Raw genomic sequence first — 17,128 nt, forward strand, 5'->3', positions numbered from 1 at the left:
CAATTAAAGCGTTTGAACCAAGCTTTGAAGAAAAAAGAGCCGCTTTAGTGAATCGAAAAGGAATAATGTTTCATCAGGACAATGCGCGACCCCACACTGCAAAGATCGCATCAAAGGAGATCGAAGAGCTTGGTTGGGAAAAAATTCCTCATCCAACTTATTCTCCCGACATTTCAGAGTTCTTCAATTTTAAACCAAAATAGTTTTACACTAATGAGATTAAAAAGCTTGTAAATAGATGGAAGGAAGTCATAGATAATCAGGAGAGAACGTACATTGATGATTAAATTTCTTTATTCAAAATTCGGACAGAACTTATGGGATGACCTGATGGCCTCCTTTATATATATTTTTATTTATTTTTATATATACATATATGTATATACATATATATATATATATATATATATATATATATATATATATATATATATATATATATATATATACATACATATATATATATATATATATATATATATATATATATACTTTTATAAATATGTACGTATGCATACATAGTTGTATCCCCAAAACAACAATGTCGATTTACCAAATATGTCGAACAGGAACGCAAACGGTAGAAGCGAGAATGTCTTTAACAATGCAATAAGTACAACAACGTGGAGATGCAATGGCCCAGTGGTTAGGGCAGCGGACTAGTGGTCATAGGATCGCGGTTTCGATTCCAGACCGGGCGTTGTGAGTGTTTATTGAGCGAGAACACCTAAAGCTCTACGACGCTCCAGCAGGAGATGGTGGCGAACCCTGCTGTACTCTTCCACCACAACTTTCTCTCACTCTTACTTCCTGTTTCTGTTGTACCTGAATATCCCCGAGAACTACGTTAAGGGTATACGTGTCTGTGGAGTGCCCCTCCACTTGCACGTTAATTTCACGAGCAGGCTGTTCCGTTGATCGGATCAACTGGAACCCTCGACGTCGTAAGCGACGGAGTGCCAACGACAAAAGGTTCAACAACGTTAGCGCTAATTGTGAACGTCAAGCTCAACAAACGAAAGAAGAACTTCACCACAGCCTATAGCTAACACTGTTCCACAGTTCAATAAGAAGAAATCTCTTGCCACAGACGTAACTATATGTGTTGGAGCAGAATGTGTAAGATTTATTGTTTTTGATTTTGAGAAAATATATTTTTTTTACAAATATTCACTACTTTACATAAACTGTATCAGCTAAACAATGACCTCCTCTAAATGCATTAAAAACTCTATAACATAATTTGAACACTATTTCAGAAATTTAGCTCCGTTCTCTTTGAGGATATAAAAGACAAATTTGGTTAGGGCAAAATGAGTGTCACAAAATAAGGTAAATTTGCCTCTTCAGTTCTCCAGAATTACATTTGAGGTAATACTCACACACATCAATAAAAATCATTAGACATCGGAATGATGTCTCAGTAAAAATTTCAAATATCTAGTTCAAATTGAAAGGGGATCGTGTAAAAATGGCACATAGTATAAAATTAACGGAACTCGACTAACTCTAAGAATTCAACATAAATTATTATCTGTAACTTCTTCAGAATCTGCTGGAATGGCTCTTTTCAATGATATATTAAGGCACCATGCAGTTAAAGAGAAGAAATTATTGAAATTAATAATTACACATTTTGCCCCATTTGTGACATTTAAAAAAATTTTTTTTGAAAATTGAAAATGATCAAATTAGAAATTAATCTAGTAAAAAGTTGACTTGGAAGCCAGTAGAAAAAATAATTTCGATAATTAAACGCTAAGTATAATCCAGATACTTTATTAGCAACCTCAATTACAAGCGGGTCAAAGTTGAGGAAATATTTTTGTTAGAAAAGTACCTGTCCCCTGACTGTTTCAACCTCTTTCAACTTCAACAACAACTATGCTGACCAATTTTCTACTCTCAAAGATAATGCAACTGGACAAAAGGATGGAGAAATACTTGCAATGTAACGATTTCAAACAGATCGGGGGAAAATAACAAAAAATTAGAAAATAATCGTTTTGTCCTGTTACCCATTTTCCTCCGAACCCTGTCTCTATCTCGAATTTGAAGCTAAATTTCTGCTAAACCGGATGTAAATCCAAATGGATAAAACTATCTCTGCCCCTCTGCATACATTGCCATCATTGCTAGCGTATAAATTCTTCGACGATGACAAGATATACACCAAGGTTAAAGGAGTGGCTCTATTCCAGATGGAAAAAAACATTAATATCACATGGACGAAAATTTGCAACAATATACCTTTATGCATATATATGTATGTGTGTGTGTGTGTGTGTGTGTGTGTGTGTGAATATAGATGTTCATATATATATATATATATATATATATATATATATATATATGTGTGTGTATGTATGTATATATATATATACATATATATATATATATATATATATATATATATATATATATATATATATATATATATATATATATATATATATGTATGTATAGTTAATTCAAATAAACAATCAATTCAAATGAACTAATAAAATTAACGAACAAGTGGACGTGCACAAAGAATGTATTAGCTTGACGTTCGGTGAAAAGACGATACAAGCATAGCACTTCATTGGAAAGAATAAAGGGAAAAGTCCAAAGAAATCGCCAACATCACGTGTGTACGTACATTGCTGAAGTGACCGACAGTATAGCACACACACACACACACACACACACACATATATATATATATATAGGCATTGCTGTAAGATTAACAGTAGTCGGTAATTTAAGTGTAAAACGTGGTTTAATACATTCAAATAAAGTAAGAAATGATATGGAGCAACATGTAGCAATTAGAGGTTGATCAGTAGTATTGAATGATCATAGTTTAATTATGGTTAAACTAACATTTACACCTGTTTCTGTTTGTATTTGAAGTAGTGAGTAGCACCACTATTCCTAGAAAGAAGAGTTAAAACAACTCAAATGCCACAAAGCATTACCTTAATGACTGAAAAAGGGAAGTAAGACACCAGAGTACATTGTCGGATCAACGATTTCTGATTTTGATGCAAATCATGTTAGTCCTCATCAGCGATTCTTAACGCCTAGGGCTTTAAACTCAACTACCACTGTCAGTCTTAGAAGAAAACCGTTGAAAACCTGCTGATTTTCAAAACGGTAAAAGTGTGAACAACAAATTAAATGTTTGGCTTATTAGCAATTTGAGCATAAAGGTAAAGTTAATAGAGGTCACAAAATTGACAGAGGGTACTGACTAACACCACTATTTCTAGGAAGAAGAGTTAAAGCAATGCTTTCGAAAGGAATTATTACTGTTCCTATCTCATTAATTTATTATTATATAAATATAATTAGACACAGGGGAGTTTTAGTTATGAATCTTGTGTTTCTGAATGCCTAAACAATGATCATATCTTGGATTCATTCGGAAAGTCAAATCTTACAAATAATATTAATTGAAAAACTTCATTTTGTGTTAAGATATTTGTATCTATATAGCTAATATAAACTTAGATACTGACTAAAATATTAATCCGAAGTTGTAAAATATTTAGTAGAACTATATTAGGTTTTAAACAAACATTATTGCGAATTGTAAAGAGCAGAAACATATAGAGAATCAAATAATATTTCTTAATGTTTTATTTTTAAAGTGATTTCGTTTTATTCTATATATGCTTTTTAATTTTTACAGTGACATAAAGTTGTTTTTGGAAAGCAAACTCTGCAGATAATGTAGAAATAAGTTATTTTAATTTGAAAAGTTTGAAATGCTTTATATGTTAATACACTACTGGCAAAAAAGAAGTAGCTTCGTTAAATAGAATTATCTTATTGATTATTATATAGCACATTCCAGTAGAGTGTTTTTACCACTATAGTTTGGAGTATATTATCTTGCAATAATTTTAAATGTTCAAATGTTGAAAATTTCAGTAGTGTTTCTTATATAATTTGAAAACCATTCATTGCACAGTTAGCGTCATTCATATGACTAGCACCAAATTCCACAGAATGAAAAATAAGGTATATGTTGATTGCAGTTTTCAATAAGCACTTATATAAAGAATGAAAAAAATCCATAAAGTGCTAAAGTTTAAAATGGAATCTTTACATGAATGAAGAATGTCCTGTAAAACTGAGAATACTTGTGTTTTGTTTCTGATTTTAAGCTTTCAAATAGGTTAGGTATTATTTAAATCTAGATGGAAAGTAAAGATTACTATAAAATAATCGGTTTTGAACTTAATGTATTTCCTATACTATTGTATGCTTTTTATAAGTTTTGTTGTGTTAAGTACTGGTTGTCACAAAAGTATTAAAATACATATATACATTCTTTGATAATAATAAGAAAATGTTAAAAACAGTTTAAGTATTACAATATATATATATATATATATATATATATATATATATATATATATATATATATAATTACATACATTCCTTGATAATAATAATAAGAAGAAGAAAATGTTAAAAACAGTTTAAAGGAGAGTATTCAACAAAAGGTATTAGGAGTTCAATAAAAAATCATGTTTGTTTGGTAGTAAATATATACACAGAAGGAGATATATTTAAGAATTTACAAAAAATTAGAGAGGAACCGACCTGTCCTTTTAACATGTTTTGTCTCTTGTGTGTAGCTAGAGGATGTTTGCTACTTTAGGAGACAGTGTGGAAGGCAGGTTGAACTCCGAATATTATTGAACTCCTAATACCTTTTATTGAATACTCTCCTTTAAACTGTTTTTGACATTTTCTTATTATTATCAAAGAAGGTATATATGTATTTTAATACTTTTGTGACAACCAGTACTTAACACAACAAAGCTTATAAGAAGCTTTACATTTTACTTTTGACAATCTTTTCCTAAAAAAGTGAAACCGGTCAAGTGAATAAACATCTTTAAAATTGCTTTTTCAAACCTTCTTTCATATATATATATATATATATATATATATATATATGTACATACACCTGCACACATAAACATATATATCATAGATAAATGTATAGACATATACAACGAATTTCTACATGTTCTCTGTCTATGAAAATTCACCCAGATGGTTGAGGGAACAGTAGAAAATATTTCACCAATGAAGAATGCAGGGACGTGGCAGCGAAAGCAACATCTCAACCATATTGTTTGGGAGTTTTTTTTTCTGTTAAATAACAACTCGAAAACTTCAAAATATGACTATTTCTGCAATATTACTGATATTGACTCTTTTGCTAATGAAAGAAATGCATAGTTTCAAAACCTAATTTGTTTTCTTTTATTGTTTCGGTGCAATATTTACTAATATGCAAATTATGAGAAGAGAAAGAATTTACTTACTTCCCAAGAAATGTGTAGCTGGCCAACTTTGCCACCCCCGCCTCCAACCAACTTTGGAGCCGCTTGAGGATTAGAAGAGTCCATTTTATGAAACCCTAAAAAATACAGAAATATACACAACTATCATTTTAATATTGTTACCCTCAATCCCTGTCGCTGCTTTTTACTCTTTCAACTCAAGCACGCACACGCACACACACACACACGCACACACACACACACACACACACACACGCGCGCACAAGCACGCAAACACACATTGTGTTTTATTGCTCAAGGTAAAGATTCGCGTCGCGTTAAAGATTCATATTCTATATTATATTAATGAAAATTAATTTTCTGACATTATCTGTAATGTAAGTCATAGAAAGACTGTTTAAATTTATTTAAAGAAAAATATATTGTTGTTTATTTTCCTATTATTTGTAGAGCCGCGTTTGGATACCTTTATATTTCATCAGTGTAGCTTATGGGCGATTATTTTTATATCTAAATTTTTCAGTTGAAACCAAGTTGTTTAACAAAGTTTTATATATATATATATATATATATATATATATATATATATATATATATATATATATATATATATATATATATATATATATATGTATGTATATATATATATATATATATATATATACTTACAACAGTGATGACGCTGGCGTTCGGTCATGTAAAAACAAATAATAAATGAGTATATGCATATATACGTACAGGTATGTGCATACCTACGTCTACCTGTGTATATAGGTGCATATCTGGGTACAGGACATTGCAAACAAAACGTAGACAAGAAAATAATAATAACCAGAGTACAGAAAACACAAGCACACAAGCCACATAGAGAACATTTTCCTTCATCAGCTACCCCCGTTTTAACACCGGCGTTTCAAAGAGTTGGACAGGACGCATCATTAAAACGGCTCTTCCCATGGACCGCAAATTAAATTTGTATACACAAACTAAACCTGTGCCATGGAGGAATGTAGTGGCGGACAAAAAACAAGACAGAAAAACAAACGGAAAAGAAAACAAGACGGGAAAACAAACGGAATGTGTGTGTGTGTGTGTGTGTGTGTGTGTGTGTGTGTGTGTGTGTGTGTGTGTGTGTGTGTGTATTACATACAAAAATAAGAGGGATGACCAGCAAAAGTGGACTCCTATATGCTAGAAATAGATGCCGAATCATCTAACCACGAAAAAAATATGTTCTCAGTAAAACGTTTTGCTGAGAACATATAGTGTTTTCGTGGTTAGATGATTCGGCATCTATTTCTAGCATATAGGAGTCAACTTTTCCTGGTCATCCCTCTTATTTTTGTATGTAATATAATTTTAATCTTCGGATTTTTTTAATATGCTAGACCAATGGTTCAAATTGATTAATATCAATTTCTACCCTCATAAATAAATTTAGATATAAATATATATATATATATATATATATATATATATATATATATATATATATATATATATTTACATGTGTGTGTGTGTGTGTGTCTCTGTGTGTGTGTGTGTGTGTGTGTATGTATCATTGGTGCCCAGAAAAAATAATTTGAATAGAGGAGCAGAAGTACTTTCATCCACCAAGCTGCATGCTTGCAGTAACATTTACATGCTTTCAATCTGATGAGGATTTTTGAGCAGTTATATATATATATAGATATTCTTTTATACTTTTATTCTTTTACACGTTTCAGTCATTTGACTACGGCCATGTTTGAACGCCACCTTAAAGGGTTTTAGTCAAAGAAATCGATCTCATGATTTATTTGTTGTACGTCTAGTACTTATTCTATCAGTCTCTTTGGCTGAACAGCTAGGTTACGGGGACAAACACACAAATATTGGTTGTCAGGTGATGGCATTATTATTGTTATAGTTGTTGTTATCAATGCCATTGTAATTATTGGAGTGGTTGCTGATGGAATTTCATTGCACACAATAATTTGTACTTGTCCCTTTGTTTCTCTCCCTCCCTCTTCATTGTTGCCTACTTTGGAAATTTTACGAGTGTGTAAGAATGTGTACGCGTGTATGTTTGATTAATCATAAAATACTCTAAGTGGTTTTTTGTATTTCATTAACACTTTTATGTGGCTTGCATTCTGTGCGTTAGCCTATCCCTTGGTTTGATATCCCACGTCGAACCGCACTGGAAGTAGGAGTGGTGTGGTGGACCTTCGAATGAATTTGATATTTGGTTAAGTACCATGCTTCACAGCACGCACATATTACCCCCCACACACACATTTTACGAACTCGTGTTGCATTTAAAATCATATCCAGAAGGAGAGAGTTTGTATCGTTCTTTTTTCAAAGATATTGAAACTTTTCTAATATTGTCTCTGTTTAAATAGATTGGTAACATTTCGAATACGTGGGGAAGCTTGTCTAAACTTTTTCCGATACAGGCAACTTAATCATGAAACACAAAGTTTTGGGAACCTGTCTTAAAGTGAAAAATAAAAATAAACTGGAACCGAATTTATCTAACTCAACACTATCAATAAAACCTCTCAAAAGAATTGTTTAAATCGTGTATTATAGAGAAAATTATGTTACAATTCACAAATAGATTTTGAGTCTTCAATGACTTTGATGTTTGGTACGTTAAGAGAAAAGAAGGAAAAGCCAAAGCTCGGATTAACTTCTCACCCTATATATATATATATATATATATATATACATACAAACAAAAATACCCTGTTGTTGATGTTGAAATTCCAATGAAGGAGACTTGGATCTAGAGTAGAAACCGGCTCTTTCTCGATTGGCAATTAATCTTGAAATAAAATTGGACAATAACACAAACATACATACATATGTCTATATGCATCACTTGCATATGTTGTCTATATGCATCACTTTTGCATATAGACAACATAAACAAAGTAAGACTTCCAAAGGTCTGGAAGTAGTGGCCTTTCGCTGAACAGAATCGAGGTGTTTTTATCATCTACTTAAGATCTTATCATCTAGGGATGCATTCGCCTTCACTTTATTATTTAATTGGTAGAAAGATTTTACACATTTTAAAATCGCAGCCATTTACATTTATGCGATATTTTTGGAAAGTACGGGGGAGGTAAAGTTTTCTTTGAAGTGTTGCTTCAAAGAAAGGTATGCATTTACATTTAGGCACAAAACCACAAATGTGAAGAGAAATATGATTGTGGTTGTTCCTATATCACTCCAATATATCAATAACAAGTGTAAAATACAAGCGTAAAAAAAGATAGAGAAATCAAGTCGTCATATTACATTTTTGATAGCATATTTCTATTTTGTTTCGTTTGTCACGAAACATACGTATATGAGTATTTAAAAAGAACGATTGATAACTTATTGATCCATTAATGTTTCTTTATTAATATAAAAATGAATTCACAAATAGCTCCCTTTTTCAGAAAAACAAAATTCTAAATATCTAGATCCAATTTGGTGAATAATATTACATAGAAAATTGATGCATTTAAAACGACAAAAAACATACACGCAAGTAGAATCTGATTAAATGCTAGGAAGAAATATGATGACAATTCTTTTCTTCAATGCACAACACCTGCTTGACAAATAGCTTTTAATAACTTGAAATATTTTCATATCAGATAGGGAAATATTTTATGTAAGAGACTGCAAGAGCATAAGAACGCCTGTTTGTAAGGTACTCTTTCTCACTTCAACATGTTTTACTTTTTAATCCTACAGGATGTCTACACACAAACTTCTTTTCAAGCGAACTGGGAAATGGTTTAGAGAGCGAGCACTTGACTATTAGGCATATTGCATTGTACTGCATAGTACCAACCGCATACAGAAGCTGACCTGACTTGAATTAAACAAACTGACTTAAGGTAATAAAACTTAACCTAAATAATATGACCTACCTTAAAGAAACAGTTTGTATAATTCAGCAATTTTCATAGTATAAGTCAGCCTTTAGTATAAGTTACTCTTTACAATAACTTTGGGCTTAGTCAACGGAGCAAAGGCAGGTCTTCTGAAACTTGTGCTAGAAAGGGGAAATGAAACAGCGCTCATAGGATTCTTGAACCACAATTAAAAGTTATCTTGTCTTAGACCGAAGATCTGGTCTGAATGCTATCAACTGTACAATTGATGTTAACACCCAGGAACATGCATTCAATCTTTAATCAACAATATAGCAGTGGTGAGTGAAATAACCTAGCTATCGGCGATTATTTCCATAATTATTAATTCGGCAGATGATACATAAAAAATATTTCACTCTGGTATACTATAATACTCTCCATACAAATGTTTTATCACATTTATACTCACTTTACTCCCTCCAAGAAATTTTAATATCAAGATGTCATCAAGACATATGGTAATTTGACATTATGGGGTAAAAATACGTAGAATAAAGCTGCATTCTGACTGTTTCTTCAATTGCTACACACAGAGAACAATGTTTTAATCTTCACAACTAATGAACTTCCTGTTATATGTCGATTAGATTGGATCTATTTTACAATTAAGTCAACGAGAGTTGACTTGGCGCACACAATGAGTTTTGTGCTCGTTACTTTGTAGAAAAGTCGACCCTAGAACACTACTCCAATATGCTACACCTTTTCCCACCTTGCATACTTAATATCCATTTTTAACATAAAACTAGGTTCACTAGGGAAAGGTACAGACGATTATATCTATTTTCACCTAGCACTTGAGGAATACTTATTTTTATCGACGACATTTAGTGACAACTTTAGAATGTAAAGTAACAAAACTAAACACTGCAAGACATTTTCTTCGATCCACTACCGTTATTGTCAATCCATTGCCCACGATCAGAACAGTAGCTAGTTAACTCCTAATTCTGGAGATGAACTACCTTCAGAAAAGTACGAACAAATATATTCTCAGTCTTCTTCACTTATATACCTATGCTTAAAAAAATTATAGACATTTTGTTATACTCACGTCTCGGATCTTATTACACAAAATATTTTGCTCTACCTAAATTCCTTAGTAAAAGCAAGAACATTGTAATTAGACATTTTGTCTTCTTTGCAAAGCCTTATCTTTATTTTCAACAGAAGGCATTGCATATATTTCAGTGAATGTTATAGGCTTATAGAAAATACTAAGTAAATCAAATTTTCAAAGCGTCTAGAATTTCACTTGCAACACTTTTCCTTCACAATAATCTATATATAATTCCGCCGAGGTCGGCTTTGTGTTTCATCCTTTCGGGGTCGATAAATTAAGTACCACTTGCGTACTGGGGTCGATCTAATCGACTGGCCCAAAAATTTCGGGCATTGTATCTGGAGCAGACAAGAATAATCTATATATAATTGAGGAAGGAAGATGCCATAAATGTAATTGCTTTCTTCTAAAAATCTCACACTGTCATTCGTCTTAACAAGACGTTATTTTTGTACATACATACTAAATATTCTTTTGTATTCTGGTGTTCTGAATTAAAAGATTTACTGAATTAATTCTTATAAAAGCACTACCTTTTGATTTTCCTTCACTTGTTAATAAAGTAAACAACACTAAACTAGTACTTGTTAAATACACTGACACCTCGGAAAGAACAGCCAATATATTATATACCTTAATTGTTATCCAGTTTTTTAGACTTACTTGACCATTGTTATTAAAGCAGAGTGATGAAAGCCTTCACATTCCTAAAGAATTAGAACTAGAAATTTATTCAATACTCCGAGTCTATATTTACCTTAACAGAGAAATTTATCATTCCAGATAAACTATACCAGAACCATTCTGAACTGCGCAAAAACGTTCACGTGACAAAGTTATATATTAACTCGTATGACTATCTATCCACCCAAATAGTATTTAAAATCCTGGAAGTTCTTGAAGATTGTTAATTAATAATGTTTAATTATAGCTGGCTTCTAATTTATTGTAGTAAAGCTATCGAAAATAAATGCTCCCGGGGTAAATACAGCACTTTTCATTTTACCAACTCATTGTCATCGCTAAGTTATTACTCACAAATCAATTAATCGACTAATGTAAATATATAATACGAAAACTCATCTCAGAAATATAAAATTGTATTATCCAATCGGTATGGGGCTGATATAAGATAGTAATAAGTTTATATGCCTTAAAAATTCACTCACTCTGTCGTTGTCTATAGGCACAGCGTAGTTTATAAAGGCATTGGTTAATGTAACGCGGTCACCTTGAGAAAATTTACTGAAAACAGCACTCAAGATGAGGACACCAATCCCACTCATGCAAAGAGTGTATATAAACCTAAATGTAAATCTCTATAGCTATATCATTCAGTGTGTGTGTGCGTGCGTGTGAGTGTATGTGTATGTGTGTGTACTATCGAAAATAAGTTCGTGTATTTTGAGTGTTATGAATATCATTTAATAAAACAAGCGAAATACCACAACTTACTAGATGGGAGGCTGCTTTCTCCGACGCCGTAGATATTAATAGCATGGACACGAAAACTGTAGGTAGCATTTGGTATCAATCCCTCCAATTTTGTGTATTTCATGTTAGTGTTCTCTTTCAACGTTGTGGGTTCTTTGAGAGCTGCAACATATATCATAATAAATACACATAGCCAACAAGCTAACAATATACAGATTTATATAATTAGAAAACGATTATACATACATACATACATACAAACATACATACATACATGCATACATACATACATGCTTACATATATGCATATATATATATATATATATATATATATATATATATATATATATATATATATATATATATATATATATATGCGCACCCGCGTAAATTTGTGCGTTTGTGTGGAAGGAACATTTATTTTAGTTTCATGTAGTTTCAGTGGGGTTTTTTCTTGTATTTAAGTGACAATATCAACAAAAGCTGAATTTTATTGTATAAAGAAAATCTTTTCTAAGTACTAATTAGCTTTTATGAATCACAAAAAGTAGTTTTTATTTATATTATATATTGACAAAATAATATGCACAATTTCAAATTGTGGCTTTTATCATTTCAAATTCCCTTTGTCTACTGACAGTTGCTTCCCTTAAGATCCTATGGAGGACTCAAATTCCACTACCCTCCCAAAATAAGTGAGCAGAGAAGATGGTCTCAAGCATATTCATTTTGTGCTAATAATGGTATGAAGTTATTGGTATGAAACTAAGATATATATATATATATGTGTGTGTGTGTGTGTGTGTGTGTGTGTGTGTGTGTGTGTGTGTGTGTGTGTGTGTAGGAAAATGTCATACAAATTTGTAGAAAGAAAGTGACAAATTGTAAACGATTGACAAAAGGGGAGACTAATAGAAATTTCAAGCCTCATCCTGTCTGTTAGTTGAGAATGTACAAAATCAGGTTATGTGATTAAATCGCTTTGTATCAATAATATGATCCTACGAAATTTTTGTATGTTAATAACAAATTGTTGATGCATGAACGTATATTTGATAGATATCTTTGTTAATACGGCGATGTTATATTCTTTGAAAGAAAATATATTTCTGAAAACTAATCATTTTTTATTCGCTCTTTCTCTTTCTTTCTCTATCACTATTATATGTATTATACTTAAAGTATACATACATACTGTTGAAAGGTATGATATGGTGGTTTTGTTCTACCGAAAATCTCTTCATAGACATGGCGTGTTAAAACCACAATATATATATCCCAGCAGTGACCTGCGAGAACGCCCCACACACACACTCACGCACACCCACACAAATATATGTATATATGTATGAAAATTATCGTATTATATAGAGTTATAATAAAGAGACTATATTAAACTGAAGAATTCCTCAATACTTTTGTATAGCGCATGTTTATCATAGCACTTAAAGAATAGTGGTGACAATGACTTCGAAGTTTTGACCTGCAAGCCTTCACTGGATTGCTATATATATATATATATATATATATATATATATATATATATAGGGACCGTGGGGCATAATGGTCCATTTGCCCAATTTTCATAATTTCTCTCAACTTCAAATTAGGAAGTATGATGTAGCAGGTATTGTGAATTGAATCATCCCTCCTGCTAACATAATACATCAAAATTAGTAAAAGTTATGATTGAAAATGGAGTGTAGCCAATTTTAGTGGGAAATCCTATAAGAATTAAATGGAAGACCCCATAAGGAATCAGTTTATTGATTTTTCACCCCAAATAGGACTTAACCGAACACAACATTGCTGATTGAAAAACATCTATATTTATGCTTTAAAGTTGGTTTTCACACCAACCCTAGTTCTGCAGAATCAGTGTCGCGACGGGATCGCATGGGTTGGGAGTTTGGTCGCCAGAGGTGATCAGGTTGCACATGCCAGCACTTTTGAAAATACCACCCCCATCATCTAGCCCCCCTTTACCCATGGGTTGGGAACCCTTCCTGCAAGGAAAATAGAGCACCCAAAAGGATCCCCAATCCTCTGTGTCAGAAGCGGTTATATTCAGATCACAACTAAGTCTTAAGTATATATATATATATATATATATATATATATATATATATATATATATATATATATATATATATGGGCAACACACATACACATACGTACACTTATTGCATACCTGTTTTTTCTACACATACATGTTCGTGTGTGTGTGTGTGTTGCCCGTATATCGACAAAATACTTTTTCCTTGATGGAAAAAAAAGCCCAAATCTCTTTAAAATTTACCCGTCGCTAGAAGGGGACTTAACTCATGTTTGTAAACAATGGTGATTTTTCCATCGTCAAAATTGTTAAGTTATGGTTGAAAATTTATTTTTACCGCTATTCACTGGTGCCTTGGGGAAAAATAATTTGACGAAAATACTGCTAGGGTCGTGACGAATGTCCTAAAATTGGATTGACATGCGTGCTAATTTGTGGATGTGCATAAATTACATTCATGTACACACACACACATACACACACACACCCTGCCTTTTATATATATATATATATATATATATATACAGATATATATATATATGTATCTCTCTCTCTCTCTCTCTCTCTCTCTCTATATATATATATATATATATATATATATATATATATATATATATATATATATATATATATATGGCTCAAATTGAAACGGTTGTGTACGGTATAATATTACTGGTTTATGTGTAGCGATTAATAATGAGTGGGAGCAAGATTATACTATATTTTGTTACAAAGGTACATGCTTAAACTACTCTCAGTAATACTTATGTTTCAATAACATGAAGTGAACTATTTCAGAAGTCAGCTGTATAGGTAATCCCTTCTAATTTCTTTCACGGCTGAGAGATACAGCTTACTCAGAAAGTATACCAATCTCACGCAAGTTACTGACACAAGCTAAGTTTGAACTATCCCCGTATGCCAGCGCAACAGTCATCAATTTTACAGTCCTTGTTGCAATGATGATCGATTCTATAGGGCGTTATATTTCTCATAGCCTTGCAGATTTATCTTTATGAACTGATATATCTTGGGCATGGATGCAGCGTAAGCTTTGACAGTTATGTCAAACAGACACGGCTGACTTGCTTAGTAATTTACCAACTGGATCACTCGCGCATCCCAAAGAAAATAGATCATTATATTTGGATTATTTTGTTTGACAAAAAAAAAAACAGTAATATTTTCTTTTAAATTATATAGCTTTATAATATTTGTAAATACCTCATTGTGAATTCCGTAAGGAATATTTTAACATGATACTGACAAACTCGGAATATTTTAAGTTTCATTTCATATTTTCCTCCGTAGCACCAGCTGCGAATTATATTCCTTGATTGTTAATTATTAGAAGAGCAGGAATGACAGTCAATCTTTACGATTTCCTAAATGGTTTCAATAGGAGTCTGACAAATTTTAATGTAGTTCAAATTCTTAAAGAATTATTAAAGACACTGCTGAACTAATAGAATTTAAAAGGGAAATAATTATTCGGTTGGAAATTAATTAAAAAATTTATTCATGCAAATATTTGATCATTGTTACGGCATACTAAATGGAAAAAATTTATAGTTTAAATTTTTTCTTTGCTTTTTTACTATTTGCCACATCATTTGAGAGGATATTATAACCGAACCCAAATAATTTAATATCGATTTCTAATCACACATTGCATTCTACTTAACCGATATTTTCCTTTTCATACATTTAACTTTTCCTTCCACCTGTTTAAGTTGCTCAATACCTCCTTTTAGAATCCATTTTGCAATCCAAATATGTGGAAAGAAATTTTTTAAAAATTTCCTCTTTGTACAAAATTAGCAAAATAATAAAAAGGGAGACTGGATTTATTGTGAGTTTTGACGGTGAAAGAAGCGGAAAATTTGTGTATGAAGGTATTCAAAGCAATCTGACAAAAAGTAAATTTCACAATTATTACAAATATAAGAAATGTTCAAGGAATACAAACAAATTGCGAAGCTGACCCTGTGGGAGTTTCTGCAGCCGTAACTTTTGTTAAAAATATTCACCGTATTTTAGTTTACTTTAAATAATGTGTATATCCACAAACACACTCGCACACACATGCAAACATCTACATACGTACTCACAGGCGCGTGCGTACAAACATACAGTACAGTCGATAAATTGGTTCAGGGACTCAACATACCAGTCATTGAATATCATTATTTTATTAATAAATCTTTACGAAAAATTTTCACATTTTCAAAAGTGTTTTGTTTGGTTTGTATTCAGTGTTTTGTATGGTAATTCTGAAATTAATGTTTCGATTTCGTACCCATTCAGTGCCGAGTCGCACAAAGGCCGCTAGATGACCTTGTAATGTATTTCTTCTGAGAAAGTTCAAGCTAACTGAATGAACTCATTGCTGTATCTGTAGTTGCGTGTATCGCGAGAAAATTCAAAGATGCACAATGATTTTGAAGAATGTTTTCCAACTTGTACTTGCATATGTTGTGGAATAAATCCACAGGTGCAAGTTATAGTGACTAACAGCTTTCATGCAGATTACATTCATTTGAAACTTCTTAAATTTTTGGAAATAATCTTTCAGTTTTTTTTTCCCGTCTTCTACAATTATACAAGATCTTATTTCAATATTCTGGTCAGTCATGGAGAAATCCTCTACACTCATGCAATTTTTATTCGCCATCACAGCATTTGTCTCGCGTCCATGCCACTTTTTGTCACTTTCATCTACATACTCGGCTAGCATTCCAATACTCTTTTGCCCACACAGTGATGCTTATAATCCTATTGTGCTATCTTAGTTGTTAATACTCTCACCTTTTCCACAGATTTTTTGCTTACTCTCTAAATCTTGTCAATCATTACCTTTATCAAGTTCGTTCAACTGGCTCGTTCCTGAGTAACTATAATTAGCGCTTCAGTTTCTCGCTGCAGCTTTCCATCTGTCAGGCACTACCAACGTTCTTTATTCCCAGCAACTTCGAGCTGTTGCCATAATTAATCTCATATTTCATTTTCTATCCAGTTATTCATCCTGTCGTTCTTCCTTCTGTCCTTGACTTCTCTTGCTGTTTTAGTGTTTTTATATTCTTACTTCGCCATCTAAAAGATAACATTTCAAAAAGAAATCGCAGCATTGATGATACTTTCTGCGTTTACGGAATTTCTGATTCTCTTCTTTCTCGGTCGACAGAGCCGATCAATATTGCTTTCAGTAACAAAATGTTGAGCGGTATTTTGTCCGTCTTTACGATCTGAGCTTAAATTCCACCGAGGTGCACTTCGATGTACATGTTTGTGCATCTATACAATACATATGTGTGTATGTATGCATGTATGTATGTATGTATGT

General features: G+C 32.1%; 1 protein-coding gene across 1 annotated transcript in view; it reads right to left on the reverse strand.

Moving 5' to 3' along the window:
- The window catches only part of LOC106874031 (contactin), a 223,550-nt gene that overhangs the window by 63,873 nt on the left and 142,549 nt on the right, over positions 1-17,128 (reverse strand). The window contains exons 19-20 of the mRNA XM_089354118.1: positions 11,751-11,891; positions 5,331-5,425 (exon numbers count right to left, since the gene is read on the reverse strand). Coding sequence (XP_089210244.1) covers positions 5,331-5,425; positions 11,751-11,891 — 236 coding nt within the window. The remainder of the gene's footprint in view (positions 1-5,330; positions 5,426-11,750; positions 11,892-17,128) is intronic.

This window comes from Octopus bimaculoides, chromosome 6 (genome assembly GCF_046866305.1).
Source record: "Octopus bimaculoides isolate indiv1 chromosome 6, ASM4686630v1, whole genome shotgun sequence".
In the NCBI taxonomy this organism is placed as follows: domain Eukaryota; kingdom Metazoa; phylum Mollusca; class Cephalopoda; order Octopoda; family Octopodidae; genus Octopus; species Octopus bimaculoides.